The sequence below is a fragment of the Muntiacus reevesi genome, chromosome 8, assembly GCF_963930625.1.
Source record: "Muntiacus reevesi chromosome 8, mMunRee1.1, whole genome shotgun sequence".
Lineage (NCBI taxonomy): Eukaryota > Metazoa > Chordata > Mammalia > Artiodactyla > Cervidae > Muntiacus > Muntiacus reevesi.
In genome coordinates, this window is record NC_089256.1 from 8,260,970 (window position 1) to 8,279,994 (window position 19,025).

General features: G+C 41.2%; 1 protein-coding gene across 1 annotated transcript in view; it reads right to left on the bottom strand.

The window, feature by feature from the left end:
- The window catches only part of SLC25A36 (solute carrier family 25 member 36), a 37,780-nt gene extending 25,914 nt beyond the window's left edge, over positions 1 to 11,866 (bottom strand). The window contains exon 1 of the mRNA XM_065943297.1: positions 11,529 to 11,866. Coding sequence (XP_065799369.1) covers positions 11,529 to 11,851 — 323 coding nt within the window. The 5' untranslated portion in view covers positions 11,852 to 11,866. The remainder of the gene's footprint in view (positions 1 to 11,528) is intronic.
- Between the last annotated feature and the right edge of the window lie 7,159 nt (positions 11,867 to 19,025).

Genomic DNA, 19,025 nt, shown 5'->3' on the forward strand with positions numbered 1-19,025 from the left:
AGACAAATACATGATATCACTTATATGTGGAGTCTAAAAAAAATTCTACAAATGAACTTATTCACAAAACAGAAGCAGATTCAGACACAGAAAACAAATTTATGGTTACCAAAGGGGAAAGGGTGAGTGAGGGATAAATTAGGAGTTTGGGATTAGCAGATACAAACCAGATACACACACACACACACACACACACACATACATACACATACATAAAACAAGGTTTTACTATATAGCACATGGAACTATATTCAATATCTCCTAATAAACTTGTAATAATGGAAAAGAATCTGAAAAGGATATATACATATAACTGAATCACTTTGCTGTATACCAGAAACTAACAAAACATTGTAAATCAACTGTAAGTTAAGTGTTAGTCACTTAGTCGTGCCCGACTCTTGGTAATCCCATCGACTGTAGCCCACCAGGTCATGTTATACAATAAAACAAAGAACAATAAAATGTGGTATGCCCACATTTTACACATGCCCACTCAAAGACCCGTCCGCAAATGTTTATAGCAGTTTTACTCTTAAAAGTCGAAAGTTCAGCCAAAAGCGAAAATGTCCATCACCTGATTACAGATAAACAGGTTATGGTCTATCTATACAATGGATTACCACTCTATAATAAAAAGCCACAACCTAAACCAACCTCAAAAGCAGTCAGCTAACTGCAGGGGGGTGGGGGGTGGGGGTAAAAAAAAAGACCCCACACAAAACTGGCCCAAAAGGCCTTCATTTTATGACATACTGAAAAAGGCAAAACTAGAACCAAAATAAGATCAGCAGTTATCAAAAGGCAGTGGAGGTGGGAAGAATCGACTGCGAGGGGCAAGGAGGAATTCTTGAGATAAGAGAAATGTCCTATGTTTTGATTATAGTATAGGCATACCTCATTATATCATGCTTCACAGGCACTGAATTTTTTATAAATTGAAAGTTTGTGGCAACTCCATGTTGTTAGATGATGGTCAACACTCTTTGGGGGGGCGGTTTCCCATTGGCTCAGTGGTAAAGAACCTGTCTGCCAATGCAGGAGACACAAGTTTGAACACTGAGTAGGGAAGACCCCCTGGAGGAGGAAATGGCAACCCACTCCAGTATTCTTGCCTGGGAAATCTCATGGACAGAGGAGCCTGGTGGGCTACAGTCCACAGGGTCATGAAAGAGTCAGACACAACTAAGCAACTAAATGACTTTTTAAAATTAAATACCAATCAAGTCCATTTGTCTTTTTTTTTTTTAATTTTGTTTTTTTAATTGCCTGTGCCTTGCAGCTTGCGGGATCTCAGCTCCCTGATCAGGGATGGCACTCGAGACTCCTTCAGCGGACGCATGGAGTTCTAACCACTGGACCACCAGAGAAACCCCAGCAATCAGCCACATCTTGACCCTTGAGTAACTCGGGGTTAGGGATGCCAAAACTCTGCAGTCAAAAATCCATGTAAAATTATACCTGTGGTTCCACATTTGTGGATTCAACCAACCAAAGGTTGTGTAGAACTGTAGTATACATTTATTGAAAAAAATCTTGTCTGTAAGTGAACCTGTGCAGTTCAAACCTGTGTTGTTCATGGGTCATCTGTATTTTTACATAAAGGTGTATACACTGTTGTGGTTTTTAAAAAGATATAATGTTATTGCACACTTAATAGATTACACTATAGTAAGCAAAGTATAAGCAAACCTTCATAAGTACTGGGAAACCAAACAATTAATTTCTCAAAAACTCCACTTATGGCTTTAAGTAGAAAATTTAAAAATTTAATCCCACAAAAAAATATCAAAACCATAATTATATTTTCAAAAATAGCAGAGGCTATAAAAGTATAGTAGAGGCTATGAAAGATTTGAAACAAAAGTAAGTAATCCAAGAGACTTCTGTACTCAGTGAATAATAAACTGATTTTTTCAGCTACGAAATACAATGAAAGACCTAATTATATATAAGGCCCAAGGAGTACCCTAAACAGAAGCCAGTTTATCTATGTCAATGGCTGAGATTATGTAATAAGGGATGACCATCACAGTAAACTCAAGAGAGCCTATGTGGTAAACCATGCTGTATTCAGACTGTAACAATGATTTATTTACAGTAAATCATACTTGTTTCTAATCTGAATTTGCCTAGCTTTTAAAAAGCTGTTTATATATATTTACTTTGGAAGCTTACTGAACATAAAATCCAACAGGCCAAGAGCATGTAATAAACATGCAGATTTTATATTCTGTAAAGAAAATGTTTTCGGTTTTTTCACGGTGAACATAAACTCCTTCTATAGAAACAAAAAGTAAAGTTAGCACATAGGAATGACTACCTATACTCAGTCATTCCTGGTTCTGAGAGAACAAACACATCACACAAAGAAAACCACCAACCTACCTAACAGGGAAAACCAACATCGATGCCTCCGGAGGCTTGCTGGCCAATGTCTCCACTCTGCCTCGGTGATGCGAGTAAAATGGTTTCTCACTGCTCTAACATGCTGGGGGATCATCTCAGAGGGAGGGAGATGGATGCTGAGTTGTCACATCAAAGGAAGCAGCATTATTCTAAGAGCATCCACTCTTATTTAAGCCTTCCATGGTTAAAAAGACTTGAGGTTACATAATATACTTTATGTTCATAACTGATGTGCCTGGAAAACTAGTATTGAATTTATAGCATCAGTAGAACAGAAAATGTGATGTGATTTCATGTATGTCAACAAAGGAATGACCTGTTCTTCTACAGAGAATGGAAATTGGAAGTCAAACAGCCTTTTGTGCTCCAAAGAAAAGTGAAGTGAAAGTGTGGGTTGCTCAGTCATGTCCGACTCTTCCAAAATAGGGTTTCAAACATTTTGTAACCTTCATTTACTTTGTTAGGAGGCTTGGAGGTATTAGTAGATTAATCTACCTTCCAATACAGTTTAATAAAGCACTGAATAAATGATGCAATGGATCAATGGATGAGTGATCAACTAATGTTCTGCTAGGAACTGATTTTTTTTTACCAATAAAGTTACATAAATCGAAAAAAAAAGTTGTCAGTGTCAATTACTGATAATAGCAACTAAATTTTTTTAAACGGAACTATTACAAATGGGCCAGATCAAACTAGACATATACAGTATGATTCCTTAAAAAAATAAATAAATAAAATATATGAAGATCTAAACTGTACAGAGCTGGGTTAAGTGTAAGGGTTATACCCACAAACACTTATACTGTCCTGAAGGAGTTTCACGTTATAAAATGCAATAGGTATGCAGTACAAGAGCAATACTCCAGTGTTTCTCACGCTGCTTTAAGTTATTTTAAAGTAATTATTTTGTACACTGAAATCAACATTAATCGCTGTAGAGAACAAAACTATTGCTGTTGATAAACATTTAAAATCCTTATTTTGTGAAAACAGGAATAACTACATTAGATTTAGTGCCTCTCCACTGTCTAAAGGAAAACGCCACAGGGACAAAGAGAGGAGAAAGGTTTCAAGCAATGAAGCAAATGGGAAGGATTAACTGCCTAGGCAAAGAGGAAGAAAGGCTTGCAGAAGGAAATACCAAAGAGTAAAAACAGTTTTGCCCTGCTGAGCCCCCTAGAGGTCTAGAGACCAAGAGCACCAAGTACTCAAGATGCAGACAGGCGAAGAACTGAACACTGACAGGCAATGAAGCAAAGCGGGATACGCAGGTGGTAGTCTCTCCCTCCCCCACCTACAGTGGGTAAAGCTGTATTCCAGGGGCAGAAGCCTAATTCTCTGATGAACATGAACTCAAACTCTGAGTTCAGGTTTAACAGGTACGATGGATCCAAGAAACTCACGTCAAGTTACAAGACTGCAATCCCTCAAAATACTGAGTATACATTGGAGGGAGTGGGGCAAGGGTAGAAGCAGAAACTTCTAGAAAGAACAAAAGATCACATACATTAAGAAGCCACAATAACATCAGGTTTCTCAACAACTGCAGAAGATAAGTTATTCTAGAATTCTAAACCTAATGATTAAACAGATAAATTCCCGCTGGGAAGGAGACATGGGGTAAGGCAGCAGGGAAATGGTTTTCGTGATCTTTCAGCAGCTTTTTTAAAAGCCTCATGCATAAATCTTTATTTTCAAATAACTTTTTAATCAAAATTTTTAGCAGTAAATGTCCTTTAAAAACAGCAAGGGTTTTTACCTGGAGAATGTGGTTAACATTTCTGGGACTCAATGGACTATGAAAAATGGTGTGTTTGTGCAAACCTCTTTGACTCAGAACTCCACAATAAATTTTGAATTGTGACCTACCTCTCACCATTTCCACCCTGGTCTAAGCCACAATATTGTATTGAGGTTACTGGAGCAACCTAATTAGTGTCTCTCTGCTTCTACCCTTGCCCCACTCCCTCCCATGTATACTCGATAAAGTGACTGCATTGAAATCTTAAGTCAGATCAAGTCTTTTCAAAGACTTTCTATGTCATTCAGACTAAAAGCCAAAGTCCTCACAACGGTCTATAAAACCTCACACAATCTCATCTATTTCCCTTCTCCCTCTGCTCCGACCACACTGACCTCTGCTCTAATTTAACACACCGAGCATGCTCCTGTGGTTTTGAAGGACAAGCATCAGTTCAAAGGGAGGTAAAGGGACACAGAGGCTTTCTGATAACTGACTACCTTCACGTCTCACATGCTCTACATTTTAAACTTCCTTTCATATTTCCCCTGACCATCTCCACTGCAGGGCCTTAAAGCAGAGCCTCATTGCATGTCTAACCTCCTAACTGATCCCGAGTCCCGGTGATTCAGTGATGTGGCCATTGAGTTAAGATTGCAAGGTGTCACCAATGTAATTTGCTACTAATAAAAGTACTAAGTTGGATGCTTTACTGTTAAAAGTTACAATTCAAACTGTCTCAAACATTTGCTTTAAAAGGTTTGATTAGCAAACAATTCCAAAGAGAAAATAGCCAACTTTGACAGCAAAAGAGCATACAGTTATTCCGCAACATCAAAAATCTAGCAAGGGTGGTTTCTAATCAAGCAAAACTTAAATGTAATGTAAATTTGTTTGTTATACCTTTGTTATATCCAGGTTAAAAAACTTCAACTACATTCTCTTAGTAGAACTATGGATCAATGCACATTTTAAAGTTTCAAAGGCAAATGTCACACCTTTTAAAGATATGAAGCCAAGGGTGCTTGGTGAGAGCTTACCATGTAACTATGAATTGATTTTAGAGAATATTTAAAAACTGTTTAACATGGTTATCAACAAACATCTTTACAAGATGTTTAAAACTATTCTATTTTCATGATGTTTGAGAAATTATACAATAAATAAATCAAGTCTCCCCGGGAATTTACTGGATTGTAGACACATTTTGGTAATTTGGGAGTGTAAATGTCTCAGAACTTTCCAATGTTGCTTCTTCTTGTTTATAGTATATAATGAAGATAAAAAAATTTGACATGTCAGACGTTCTAACTACTCAAGGGCCTACAGATCCCTTGAGAGTAAAGCAGAGGCTAAAAGCTGCTTAGAATGGAATTTTTTTCCCCTTGAAGCTAGGCACAATGTAATCAAGAAACTAGTTAAAAAACAAAACACAAAAAAATCTGGGAAAACAGGTCTTTAAGAAAGAGAGAGGCCTCTGAGGGCCCTAAAGTACTCTCCTACACCCAAGTTACAGCAACACAGGAATCAGAAACTTGAGAGGTTGGGGGAAGATAGGGAAAGGGAAAAAGAAATTATTCACTAACATGAGTAACAAGCATATCAGTTTCAGCCACGATGCCAAGAGTCATAAATCCCTAGGGTCACTGCATATGCAGAATGCCATCATCAGGACAGCCTCAAGGGCCTGAATCACTAGATTCAGTTTCTCTGGGTTTAGAAACTTTTACTAGACATATCTGTGGAAGAATCCAACTGGTGCCCCAGGTCTCTCCTTAGGAAAGGATGAAAAGTGAAAGTGTTAGTCCCTCAATGTGTCCGACTCTTTCATGGACTGTAGCCTACCAGGCTCCTCTGTCCATGGAATTCTCCAGGCAAGAATATTGGAGTGGGTTGCCATTCCCTTCTCTAGGGGATCTTTTCAACCCAGGGATCAAACCCAGGTCTCTTGTACTGCAGGCGGATTCTTTACTGTCTGAGCCACCAGGGAAGGCCCAAGGAAAGGATGGGTCATGAAAAAGCAATGGGATTTAAGACTGTGGTTGTTACACACATATCTCTGATTTTGACCTTTTGAGCATGTATGGATCAGGACACTTGTTTTTACTAGGCAAGGTAATTCATAAATGGACAGTCTATTCTGCTTGGGTCCACAATACTGAGGTGTACACACACACACACACATATATTTATATGTATGTACATATATGTAATTGGTACTTTAGAAATATATTTGTTAACATCAAGCAAACCTATTTTGTCAAACAACAGCAGTGTTTAGCTTTGCAAAGCAAAGTGAATAGGTTAAAATATTTTGTTATCTCTCTGCTGCAGGTAACACTCCCTGTAATTTCCTAATTAGGACATTAGTCAAATTAAGAAATACCTCTAAGAAAAAGACTCATTAAAATGTCAGAATTTTGCAATCACAAAAATGTAGCCCGTCTTTGAAATTCTATAAAAACCATGTTTAGGAAGTCTTACTGAAAACTGTTTTCTCTGATAATATATTTGTAGAGGTACTTACTCTGAAGTTTTAATGCTTGAGCAAGATACAAATTATTGAAGAACGAAAGACATACTTGGAACGACAGTGTCCCCCACCCCGACTCCCTTTTATCCTGCTCCACTGTTCCTCTACCAAGGCACTGAAACCTTTTAACTAATGATATAATTTACTTAGCATAACAATTCAACCCCCGCTTTTCAGATAATTGTGGGCATTTTTCAATGTTACATTAACACTGGACATGTGGCAGTCTCTGGAAATTAGCTGCAATATGGAATCTGGACTATACAAATAAACTTTCACTTTGTTACATTAAAATCCATTGCTTTATGTTCTGACTCCTTTACCTATGTATTATTCTATAACATCATGCACTGGTCATTTGAAAAATACTGGTTCACTAGATTATGCAGGTCTTTCAAATGTTGATACATTTTATTATACAATATCTTAAAAATTACATTCCCTATCTATTCAAGATTTCAAAAGTTCCAATTAGTGCTTCAAAACTCAGATTTTATCACATGGCAACAAATGCTACCAGTGGTTTTCCTCGAAGCAACAGGCCCACGTCTTTCATTTTTTTTTTGAGAAAGTATTTGCCAAATATTTAAGTCTGAATAGTCACAGTCGAGTGGTTCTCATGAAAAAAGAGGCTAGTTCAGTTTTAGGCTGCAACAATTGCAGAAGTACTTTATTCATGTTTCCCATTTTCTCACGCAGAATATAAAATGTTGTATACACAAGCGTCAAGATTTAAAACTAATTTTTACTGTTTCAAAAACATTCTTAAGTGAACCTGTGTTTTTAAAGGGCAAGTGCTAGTGACTACCGACAGAGTCTGGGGATGCTGCCTTGATGCATGCTAAGGCATCATTGCTTTTGCACCAGCGGTCCAAACGTCAACAGTGAAAAGGCAATAATGTGTTAATTTTTTTATGAGAAGAGCTTTAACATCTCAGACCACCAAAAGTTCTTGGGAACTCCCAGGGGTTCCTGACTCACAATGCTATACCACAATAATCTCCTTAGAGGAATGTTAAGTTTCTTCGAGAATATTCTACATCAGGATAAGCAACTTACCTTAGTCTTACAATCTATCAGGCAGAATTAAAGAATGTATTTTTAAGGAGAAAAAGTTGCAAAAATCATGAAAATAAGGCTAAGCCAAAATGTAGACAAAGTAAACTGTATATAAACCACATTAATTATACGTTTAAGTATTCTACTTCTGCCCAGATCTTACAAGGAAACAGGTGAAATCATTTAACAAATACTATGACAAAATTTCTGCAGAATCAACATACCTGACACCCACTGGAGATTCTTACTGAATAAATGAAAAATAAACGGTTTAATAAATGACTGTGTTAATTCCAGCATATAAATATAAACAATCTTAGATAATCTGAGATTTCCCACTGTATGTTTTAAGCTCTCACTGTCACAGGAGCTACACTGGAAAAAAATTCATCCACCTAAGTTGGAGATTTATTCCTCCCATTTGAGGCAATCTCTGTCTCAAATAGAAAAAACCCCAAACTGCTTCTTGGTGAACATATGCAACTGACACACAAGTAAACAATGTAGATCTATCAAAGAATGTAAAACATACTGCTTAAACCTTCATACACAAACACTGTTATTAAAAGTATAGCTAAAATAAAATTGTATATACATCCTTTTTGCAGGCTGTCATGAGCGGCCTCCGTTGTTAAGACAACCTAACCGATGACCTCACTCTGAATATTAACCCTGACAAAAACTTAATGGGACCAAAGGGTGTGTTAAAGGAAGCACGAGTTACACACGTGAGGCTGTCACTCAGACCCAAGGTCCAGTGCTAGAATGTTCCAAAATTCTCTGATTTAATAATAGCACTACAAGGCTCCTAAAAATCTGAGATGCAAACACATATTTGAATACATACGATTATAATCATCAAGAAAACAATTCCAAGGTTCTACCTTAAAATGATTTTTGTCTAATGATTAAATGTGACTGTGAAAGGTTTTTGGTTCTTACACAACAGCTAATAAAAAGAATTCCTTTTCTCTATCTGCTTATTATTAAAGTAAAAAATAAGTTTCCCTAACTTTTAATTTACATAATTCTATCATGATAAAAAAATGAAATCTAGTTTTCTATAAAGAAGGTCCAAGAAATGATTGCCTAAATACACAACTTGAGATACACTGTCTGTGTGCATGTTCAGTTGTGTCCAACTAAAATGAAACCTAGTTTTCTATAAAGAAGGTCCAAGAAATAATCGATTGCCTAAATACACAACTTGAGATATACTGTCTGTGTGCATGCTCAGTTGTGTCCAACTCTTTGCCACTCTAGGGACTGTAGACCACTAGGCTCCTCTGTTCATGGGATTCTCCAGGTGAGAATACTGGAGAAGGTTGCCATTTCCTTGTCCAGGGGATCTTCCTGACCCAGGGATAGAACATGTTTCCTGCAATAGCAGGCAGATTATTTACCAGGTGAACCACTCAGACATCTTCAACCAAGAACAAAGTTACCCACAAGTCAATTTGCATTTCCATGATGCTTAGGATACAGATTTTCAGAACATTCCACAGCACTGATTTCATTTAAGACAGAGCTGGGAGGTTCCTAAGAGATTATTTACCTCTCACTCAGCATGTATTAAAAGTTGTTTGATGTTGGGTAAGTACATTTTTTATACCTTGGTATTTCCCCATATTTTGAAGGAGCTAAGCCAGGTGATCTTTACCATCCTTCCTAGCTCTAATGTTTCTCTAAGAAAGATAAGCCAAATTTTACTGAGATAACTTACGCAACTACATATAAACAAATAATGGAGACAGGATGCAAAGGAAGAATTTATTAGGCTGAGCATCTATCTTATGTCAGGTCATATAAACAAGTACTTCATTTAAAACTTTAAATAACCTGCACACACTAAGTTCTTTTTTGGGGGCTAGTGAAAAGTCAAAGTTGCTTAGTCGTGTCCAACTCTTTGTGACTCCCATGGACGATACACACCATGGAATTCTCCAGGCCAAAATAGTGGAGTTATGGAGGGGTAGAGGGGCTCTCAAACTGGGAAATTAGTGCAATCAAGCTAACATTGCAAATAAATATGCCCTATTTTTAACAAGGCTTGTGGTTAAGAATCTGCCTGACAAGGCAGGAGATGAGGGGTCAATCCCTGGGTGGGGAAGATCCTCTCGAGGAAGAAATGGTAACCCACTCCAGTATTCTCGCCTGGAAAATCCCATGGACAGAGGAGCCTGGTGGGCTGCAGTCCATAGGTTCACAAAGAGTCGGAAGTGACTGAGCACATTTTAAACAAAACTCGACAGTATGTAGAGCAATAAAAATTTTAGGACCTAGAACAGGGCCTTAGAAACCATCTCAACGTTCTCATTTTAGAGATGAAGCAACTGAGATCAAAGAGTTTGTCCACTTCCCACTCAGATTAAAATAGTGGCCAGAAGTAGATGTGTGTCTAACTTTCAAGAATCACCTTATGATCTAATTACAGAAGGGAACCCAATTATTTGCACAAGACATCTTTACAACAATACCTACACGGCTTATCGGTTTAAAAATGATTTAATTTGTCAAGATTATTGCTAAACAGTTAATACAGAAAGAAAATCCTACCAAAACGGAGTCTCACAAACTAAATGAAAAGTATTTTAATGTCAGAACAGTGCCTGGTCCACAAGTGGTGTACAGTATGTTGTTGAGTCAATGTGCCAACCTAAAGAAAGCATGGACACCACTGGCAATAGAGTCCACACGTCTAACTCCAATGAAGCCACTGTGAACAGAACCGCGTATGTATTAGTTTAATATTCTTAAAGTAGCTGATTTAGAAATAAACTGCATGCTTTGAGGGGATGCGACTTTATATGGTCACAACGGCAGAAAAGAACCTCAGCATAATTCGTCTTATCCATTTTTGATAAGACTCTTTATGACCCTGCAAAAAAGTAGTAGCTTCTAAATTTAAAATTGCTATGCCTCTCCAAATTTGGAAAGAACAACCTAAAAAAGGAGACAAAATTGGCTGAACAAAAGATCTGTTGCACTCAGGCTGGCAAACAGGGAATTAAGACTTTTAGTCTTAACCTTGTACAAACAGTAACTATTGTCAAAGCTTCTGACCTCTCCCCTACCCCCACTTTTCTTCTTTAAGCGGACGAAAAGCAGCGGATGTGCAAGAGGGTTGATTTTCAGTTATAGAATCTGACCCCGTACGCACTGTCGCTTTGAGACAGCACCTCGCAACCTGGAAAAGCTCAGGAAGGAAATTTTCTGAGCTAGAAACATACAGCTACTGCGAGCAACCGAACCCCAAAGCCTTCCCGCTGGAGCCGGAAGCTCCAGGACGACTGACCAGGACCGACTAGCACCCGGAAATCAGCCGCGCGAGGTCCGAGGAGGGGCGTGAGCTACGTGAGGCCCCGCCGCAGCCCGCGCGCCAGGGAGGGAAGGAGGAGGTGCGGCGCCCATTTTGTCCTCGGCCTCCGCACTTGCCGCCCCCGGCCAGACCGGGCAACCTACGTGAGGCCTGCAGCTACTCTCCTCCCGCGGCCGCGCATCCCCAACGCGGCCTACGTGGGCCTACGCGGACCCCAGCGCCGCCGGCCACTCCCCAGGCCTCGCTCCGGCTCCGCGGGCCGAAAGCCTGACGTCCAGCCGGCTTCACCCTCCCACCCTCCCTGCCTGGGCCTCAGCCCTCTGGGCTTCTTCGGCTCCCAGCTCCAGTCCCCTCACCCCTGCGCTTCCGGGCCGCATCCCCCTCACCCTTCTAGCCCGCGTCTCAGGCCACGGCCCTCGGCCTCAGCTCTCAACCACCGTCCGCAAGGCTCGGCTGCAACGTACCCTCCGGCAAACAGATGCACCAGCGTGTCCCTCTGGCTCATTCTCTCTCCCGCATGTCCTCCGGGCGCTGAGGCGGGACGCGGATCCGACCGCCCGCGAAGGCCGCAGCTTCCGCCCCGGCCTGGAGCAGCACGGCGCCCCAGTGACGGCGAGGGGAGCTGACGGAGACGCGGCTGCAGAAGGAGCCGGCGCGGCCCTCCCCTTAGCGCTGCAGCCGGGCCGCCTCCCGCTCTGGCTCGGCGCTCAGCACCCGCGCTAGAGGGCAGCGCGGCGGCGGCGAAATGGGGATGAATATTCCGACCACCCCCCCCCGCCCCCGACATAAACAGAAGCTACCATTGGCCCGCGCTGCGTGACGTCACGCAGGCGGCATGCCTCTTTCACGTGATCGCTAAGGCGTTTCTCAATGAAAGGGGCCGGGAGGTGGGGCCAGAGCGCGTGCCGGGAGGGTAGTAGGTCACGGCGTCCTCGCACCTCTAGCGTTTGTTCGTAGGGCTGAGCCCGGCGCGGTCTCGACCTGAGCAGCCTAACGGATTCGAACTCCTCGATCCCCCGGCTCCAGGTCTGGGTTTCTGGTATGCAAGCGGAGTGGGGGTGCGAGCCGGCCCAGTCTCTGATTTGATTTAAGGACTGCTTGTTTTCTTTTTTAAAGAGCTGTTTTACATTCACAACAAAATTGAAACGAAGGTACAGAAAATTTCCATTTGCCTCCTGCTTGATTCGCGTTTTAAAAATTGGATCTATGACCCAGCATTTCCGCTGCCTGTTATCTGTTGATATCTCAGTCGTGGCATCATGCCTGCAGTCAGTCGTGTCCGACTCTTTACAACCTCAGGGACTGTAGCCTGCCAGGCGCCTCTGTCCTTGGAATCTTTTTAGTTAGGAATACTGAAGACGGTTGCCTTTTCCTCCTCCAATTGATACCTCAGAGTAGCACTCAAAACAATCTAAGAACGGAAGAACAAACAAAAACAAAAGGAAACAATCCAAGAAAAGGCTCGAACAAAGATACTACTACAGAATCACAAACAACAGTACTGTATTTACAAACAGGGCTTGTAATAGTGGAAAACTGATCAGTAGGAGAATGGAGAAATGAGTCACAGGATATTCCTACTGTGGAGTACTATGCAGTTGTAACAAAGGGTGCGGTAGATCCATGTGGAAAAAAATCTCCAAGGTGTAGTAACTTGGAGGCAAATGGAATTAAAACACTAAGGTTTATTTTAGAAAGAAGAAAGAAAACCATTATTTACTAATTTTTCTAACTAGCAATTATTTCTTATATGTATATGCAAGAAGGTCAAAGACTGAGGGAAAGAAAATGTTTTATCCCTTTAGAATATGATGATTAAATATTTAAAAATTTTCCTAATTAGTAGTTATTTCTGAGGGGCAGAATATAATATAACAGTGAAACTATTTGTTCCTCACAGTAAATAAATGTTGATCTTTTCCACTTCTTGGCAGCTTCCATTTCACCTTCAAGGTCCTCACCACACTTTGCCACCCTGTGAAATTATCCAAGGCCTACCTTCCTTTCCTTCCAAGGTCACTTACTTCATGAAGTCCTCCTTGATTACCTCAGCTCTCTATGCTCTTTACTTGCTCCTAAATTTCCGCAAAATGTATGTACAGATTGCACGTCACTGTCCAGTGTTCATCCACTTCACAGTAAATGCTCATCTGTAAAATGGGCATACGAGTACCTATCTCACAAGGCAGTGATGAGGACTAAACACCTTAAGATTCTGTAAAATGCTGTAACAATGCTGGGTAAGTGCTACCTATAATGACAAGTAGTATTATTTTACTGTGTTGTATTCGTAATAACAGAAATGATGGCAGCTGATATTTCTTGAATACTTACTAATATGCCAGGCTCTGGTCTAAATCCTTTACAGCATTCTCTTATTAAACTCACAAATACCCTGCGAGGTCAGTGATCTTATCCCCCACTTTTTCATGAGGAGACTGAGATAGAGAATAATTGACTTGCCCAAGATTATCTCCTTCACCCAGAAGAGTTTGGATTTGAATCATCCAGCAGAGTCTGTCTGGTCTCAGTGCTTCAGTTGGTGAAGTAATACCTGCACATCAGAGAGGGAAATTTTGAAATAAAATGAAACAAAACCGCTAGAGAAATAGAAATAAAAATTGTCACCCTGGCCATACTTCCCCCAAACCCTGTATTAACTTTTGGTGGTGGTGGTGGTGTAGGTGGGTGGGTAGATCTTTTATATATATATATATATATGCCAGTTTTATTGAGGTATCATAAACATGAGATAAAATTCACCCATTTAAAGTATGGTGAGTGGTTTTTAGTATATTCTGATGGTTGCACAACCATAGTTCAGTTCAGTTCAGTCACTCAGTTGTGTCTGACTCTTTGCAACCCCATGAACTGCAGCACTCCCTGTCCGTCACCAACTCCCAGAGTCCACCCAAACCCATGTCCGTTGAGTTGGTGATGCCATCCAACCATCTCATCCTCTGTCGTCCCCTTCTCCTCCTGCCCTCAATCATTCCCAGCATCCATCACCACTACCTAATTCTAGAACATTTTTTCCTTATCCTGAAAGAACATTTCCTCACTCTCATGCTGCTGCATACTAGTTATCCATTATTCCCACTCCCCTCTCTTCCTATCCTCTGCCAACCACTAATCTACTTTCTACCTCTCTGAATTTGTCTAATCTGGACTTTCATATAAATAGAATTATACAGTATGTGTCCTTTTGTGTCTAGGTTCTCTCACTAAGCATAATGTTTTCAAGGTTTATTCACGCTTTAGCACTTATCAGTACTTCATTCCCTTTTATGACAGGATAGTCGTCCATCGTATGACTGTACCACATTTTGTTTATCTATTCTCAATTGACAGCCATTTGGATTGTTTCCACTTTTTGGCTGTCATGGATAATCCTGCTATGAATATTTGTGTACAAGTTTTGGCGTGAATGTATGTTTTCAGTTCTCCTGGGGTTATACTTGGGAGTGGCATTGCTGGATCATTTGATAGCTTGATGTTTAATGCTTTCAATAACTGCCAGACTGTTTTCCAAAGTGACTGCATCAATTTATGATGCATTTTCTTTAAGACAGTAACTGTGGCTCCATGTTGTTGGCATAGTAAATACTGTGGTGATTACATTTAATGAAGGTTCTGAAACTGGTAAGGAGGGAGCCTGAGTTCTTAGGTGCAGTAAATTATTCCCACAAGAGCAATAGCAGTTCATAATGTGACTGTTTCCTTTGGATCCTCCTTCAGATGCCATCATGGAAGGAAACTCTGTCCCCTGCACATTCTGACTAGTGGCCCCGGGGGGCCACCCGCTAGGGTGTGGTTGCTGAGGCTGTCATTCCTGCAGGGATTCTGGGGTTGCATTGGCTGTCCTGTTTCTTGAGTTTCTGCTGCCCTGTGTCATCTGCCAGCTCTTTTATAACGTTCCTTCCTCATTCCTAATGTCTTCAAGTGGTTCACACAGGACCAGCACAAAGAAGAGGTTTCTTGAGCCCTTGCCCCTTAAACAAGTTTCCAGGCACTTTTCCAGAATATTAAAGTAGGGTGGGTGGGGCAGAGGCCTTGCTTTGGTGTCAGGTATACCTGTAACTCTTTCAGATCCCCATTCCTACCGAGGGGTTTTCTGGGAGCTGTAGTTTTAAACTGAATGTAGAAAGAGAAGCTGATGGGGAAAGCATGGCCACATCTGGTTGCTTGGCTCAAAACAAAGAAGCTCATTGTGAAGTGGAGGAGACTGCTACTCTGTTTTCTGATTGGTACTGAGCTCAAATTTTTATTGCTAAAGGCTGAGAAGTTCTGAGTACCTATTTGTTGGGAAGTGGAGCACAGATGGGCCAGTGATACCATTTTCCTCCCCCACTTTGCCTCAATTGGTCTGGTAGCTACAGAAAGTTCATACAGGTTCCAAACCGTAGATTGGTAACATTAGTTTTAAATATTTGGGTGGATTTTTTAAAAAAAGGTTTGTGTCTTCTTAGCTTTTAATGGGAGGTTTGGAGAGATTGTTTTATATTCTCTTAGCCAGATGCCATTAAAATTGTTTTCCTTATGTTGCTTCTAATAAAAAGTAATAAAACAATACAGAGGTGCATGAGGTAGAAATTAAAATCCTCACTTCCTAAATCCTGCCCCTCAGAGGATATCATTGCTAAGTGTTGGTTAAGCACCCTTCTGGTTACTTAATGCCTTGATAGTAATCGTCTCAAAGAGCTTCAGTGCGTGCAGTGCTCACCATGTACCAGGCATTATTGGAAGTGCTTTTCATGTATTTAACTTCAGAACCCAATGAAGGACATGTTACAGACGAGCAGACTAATTTACAGAGGGGTTAGAGGATTTATCAAGGTGGCCCAGCTAACACATAGCCGAGCTGGGATGGAAACTTAAAGACTCTGGCTTCAGACTATATATGTGCGTGCATGCTTAGTCACTAAGTCGTGTCTGACTCTTTGTGACTCCACAGACTGTAACCCACCAGGTGGCTCTGCCCATGGGATTCTCCAGGCAAGAATACTGGAGTGGGTAGCCATTCCCTTCTCCATGGGATCTTCCCGACCCAAGGATCGAACCTGGGTCTCCCACATTGCAGGCAGATTCTTTACTGTCTGAGCCATCAAGGCCATCAAGTCTGTACTCTCATCCTCTATTCCACACCATCTTAATTGTTCAGTGGTTGATTGAGAATACTAACAATAGTTTAAAAAAAAAAGTGGAGGGGGATGATATTTGAAGGAACTTAAGGAGATGTGATGTCAAGAGGATGAAATGTACACTTATCCTGAAGCCCAGATGGAGTCATGAGGGGAGCTGCTCATGCAGGTTTCATGTCCCATTGAGCCACCTCTCCCATCAGCAACATCAGTTACTCTGTGTCACATCTCTATTCGGCCATGGTCAAAGGCTCTTCTTAGTTACACAGGTGATAAGCAGAGCTAGCACTGAAAATAGATAAGGAGGTGGTAGCAATGGACTTCCCCCAGGAGGATTCAGCTCGCTTGTTGGACACACTGTCCTTCAGGGAGTATTTTAGAAATGTGTCCCAGGATGCTTGGAGAAAAATCCTGCAAAACAGAAAATGACTTTTTCTATCCTGCAAGATAGGAGTTTTAGGAGGGTAGTGAGACCTTGCAGAGAAATTCAGAGATTTTCTTGAGATAAGGGTGTATAATACACTTCATATAGACAATACCTGGAACCTCAACAGTTTGTGGTATTACAGAAGTTGTGTCCTGCCTCACATTTAAGAAACACATCTAGGGAATTTCCATTGGATGGGAATTCCATTTGGAAATTTTTCATTTCCATTGGGAAATACCATTGGAATTTCCACTGGATGGATTACCATCCAGTGGTTAAGATTCCATGCTCTCCGTATACCCCAATGTTCATTGCAGCACTGTTTATAATAGTCAGGACATGGAAGCAACCTAGATGCCCATCAGCAGATGAATGGATAAGAAAGCTATGGTACATATACACAATGGAATATTATTCAGCCATTAAAAAGAATACATTTGAATCAGTTCTAATGAGATGGATGAAACTGGAGCCCATTATACAGAGTGAAGTAAGCCAGAAAGATAAACACCAATACAGTATACTAACGCATATATATGGAATTTAAAAAGATGGTAATGATAACCCTATATGCAGAACAGAAAACGAGACACAGATGTATAGAACAGACTTTGGGACTCTGTGGGAGAAGGTGAGGGTGGGATGATCTGAGAGAATAGCATTGAAAGATGTATATTATCAAGTGTGAAACAGATCGCCAGCCCAGGTTGGATGCATGAGACAGGTGCTCAGGGCTGGTGCACTGGGAAGACTCAGAGGGATGGGATGGGGAGGGAGGTGGGAGTGGGGATCAGGATGGGGAACACATGTAAATCCATGGCTGATTCATGTCAATGTATGGTAAAAAACCACTACAATATTGTAAAGTAATTAGCCTCCAACTAATAAAAATAAATGAAAAAAAAAGATTCCATGCTCTCACTGCTGAGGGCCCAAAGTTGACCCATGGTCAGGAACTAAGATTCACGAGACAGAAACAAGAAACCATCTAAGCATCCTTGCTTTGAAACCCCACTTTCTTGTTGGCATTTGAATATTGCTTTTAACATTTTCTTGTTATTTAGTTGCTAAGCTGTGTCCAGCTCTTCCCAAACCCATGGACTGCAGCATACAAGGCTCCTCTGTTCTTCACTATCTCTGTGCTGTGCAAATCACTTCCATTGTGTCCAACTCTTTGTGACACTATGGACTGTAGCCCACCAGAATCCTCTGTCCATGGGATTCTCCAGGCAAGAATACTGGAGTGGGTTGCAATACCCTTCTCCAGAGGATCTTCCGGACCCAGGGATCGAATCTGCGTTTCTTATGACTCCTGCATTGGCAGAAGATTCTTTGCCACTAGCACCATCTGGGAAGGCCTCTTATCCTCTGCCACTCCGTTCTCCTCCTGCCTTCAATCTTTCCCAGAATCAGGGCCTTTTCTAATGAGTCAGCTCTCCACATCAGGCAGCCAAAGTATTGGAACTTCGACTTCAGCATCAGTTCTTCCAATGAATGTTCAGGGTTGATTTCCTTTAGGATAGACTGGTTTGACCTCCTTGCTGTCCAAAGGACTCTCAAGAGTCTTCTCCAGGGCTTCCCTTGTGGCTCAGATGGTAAAGATCTTCTCCAGCACCACAATTCGTTGCTTTGTTTTTGTCTCAAAGGAAAGATCAGCATGTAATTTTACAATGTCTCGATTCTAATAAAAGTCAAAGCACAGGGACATTCTCGTAAATAATTAAGTAATCTTTGGTTGAGCCTGTTAGCCATTGAAAGGACATCTTACATCTTTGCCTTATTTTCAAGCTTCAAGTAAATTTCCTTTACCATTGTTTGAGGACTGCACCACAATTGTGGAGAATAATCTTGGGTTGTAAGGAAAAAACTGTGTCCCGAATCTATGTGCTTGAGGATTTCTTAGGTACAGCACACCTGGTGATACTCCTGCAGGTCCAGTTGATTGCTGTAAATAAACCACATGTTTTGTGCACCATGTGGCCTCCGCTGTTCTACCCAGGGCCAGGGATGAATGGGCAGAAACCCAACAAGGAAGGCATCACTTACTCTCCCAATGTGGTGGCTTTGTGGATTGTCCCAGGCTGTGGCAGCCCACAGCTCTGCTGTGCTTCTTGACTTTGAGGCCACCAAGGGTGTTTGAACTCCTACAAATGGGTTGGGATGGGTGGTCGAAGAGTTTATGGCCTCATTATGTCTCGTGAGGTGTCACCAAGCAAATAATACCCTGAAACCTTCACAAAGATGCAAATAGTCATAACGTTTTTTGTTTCCAATATTTTACAATGTCATCTTTGGTTCTGTCCTTTCCTGTGAGCATAGCATCCCTTGGAGGGAACAGTGGGCACAAGCCAACTAGGAGCCTCCCTCAGGCTGTCATGTGCAGGCAAAGTCAC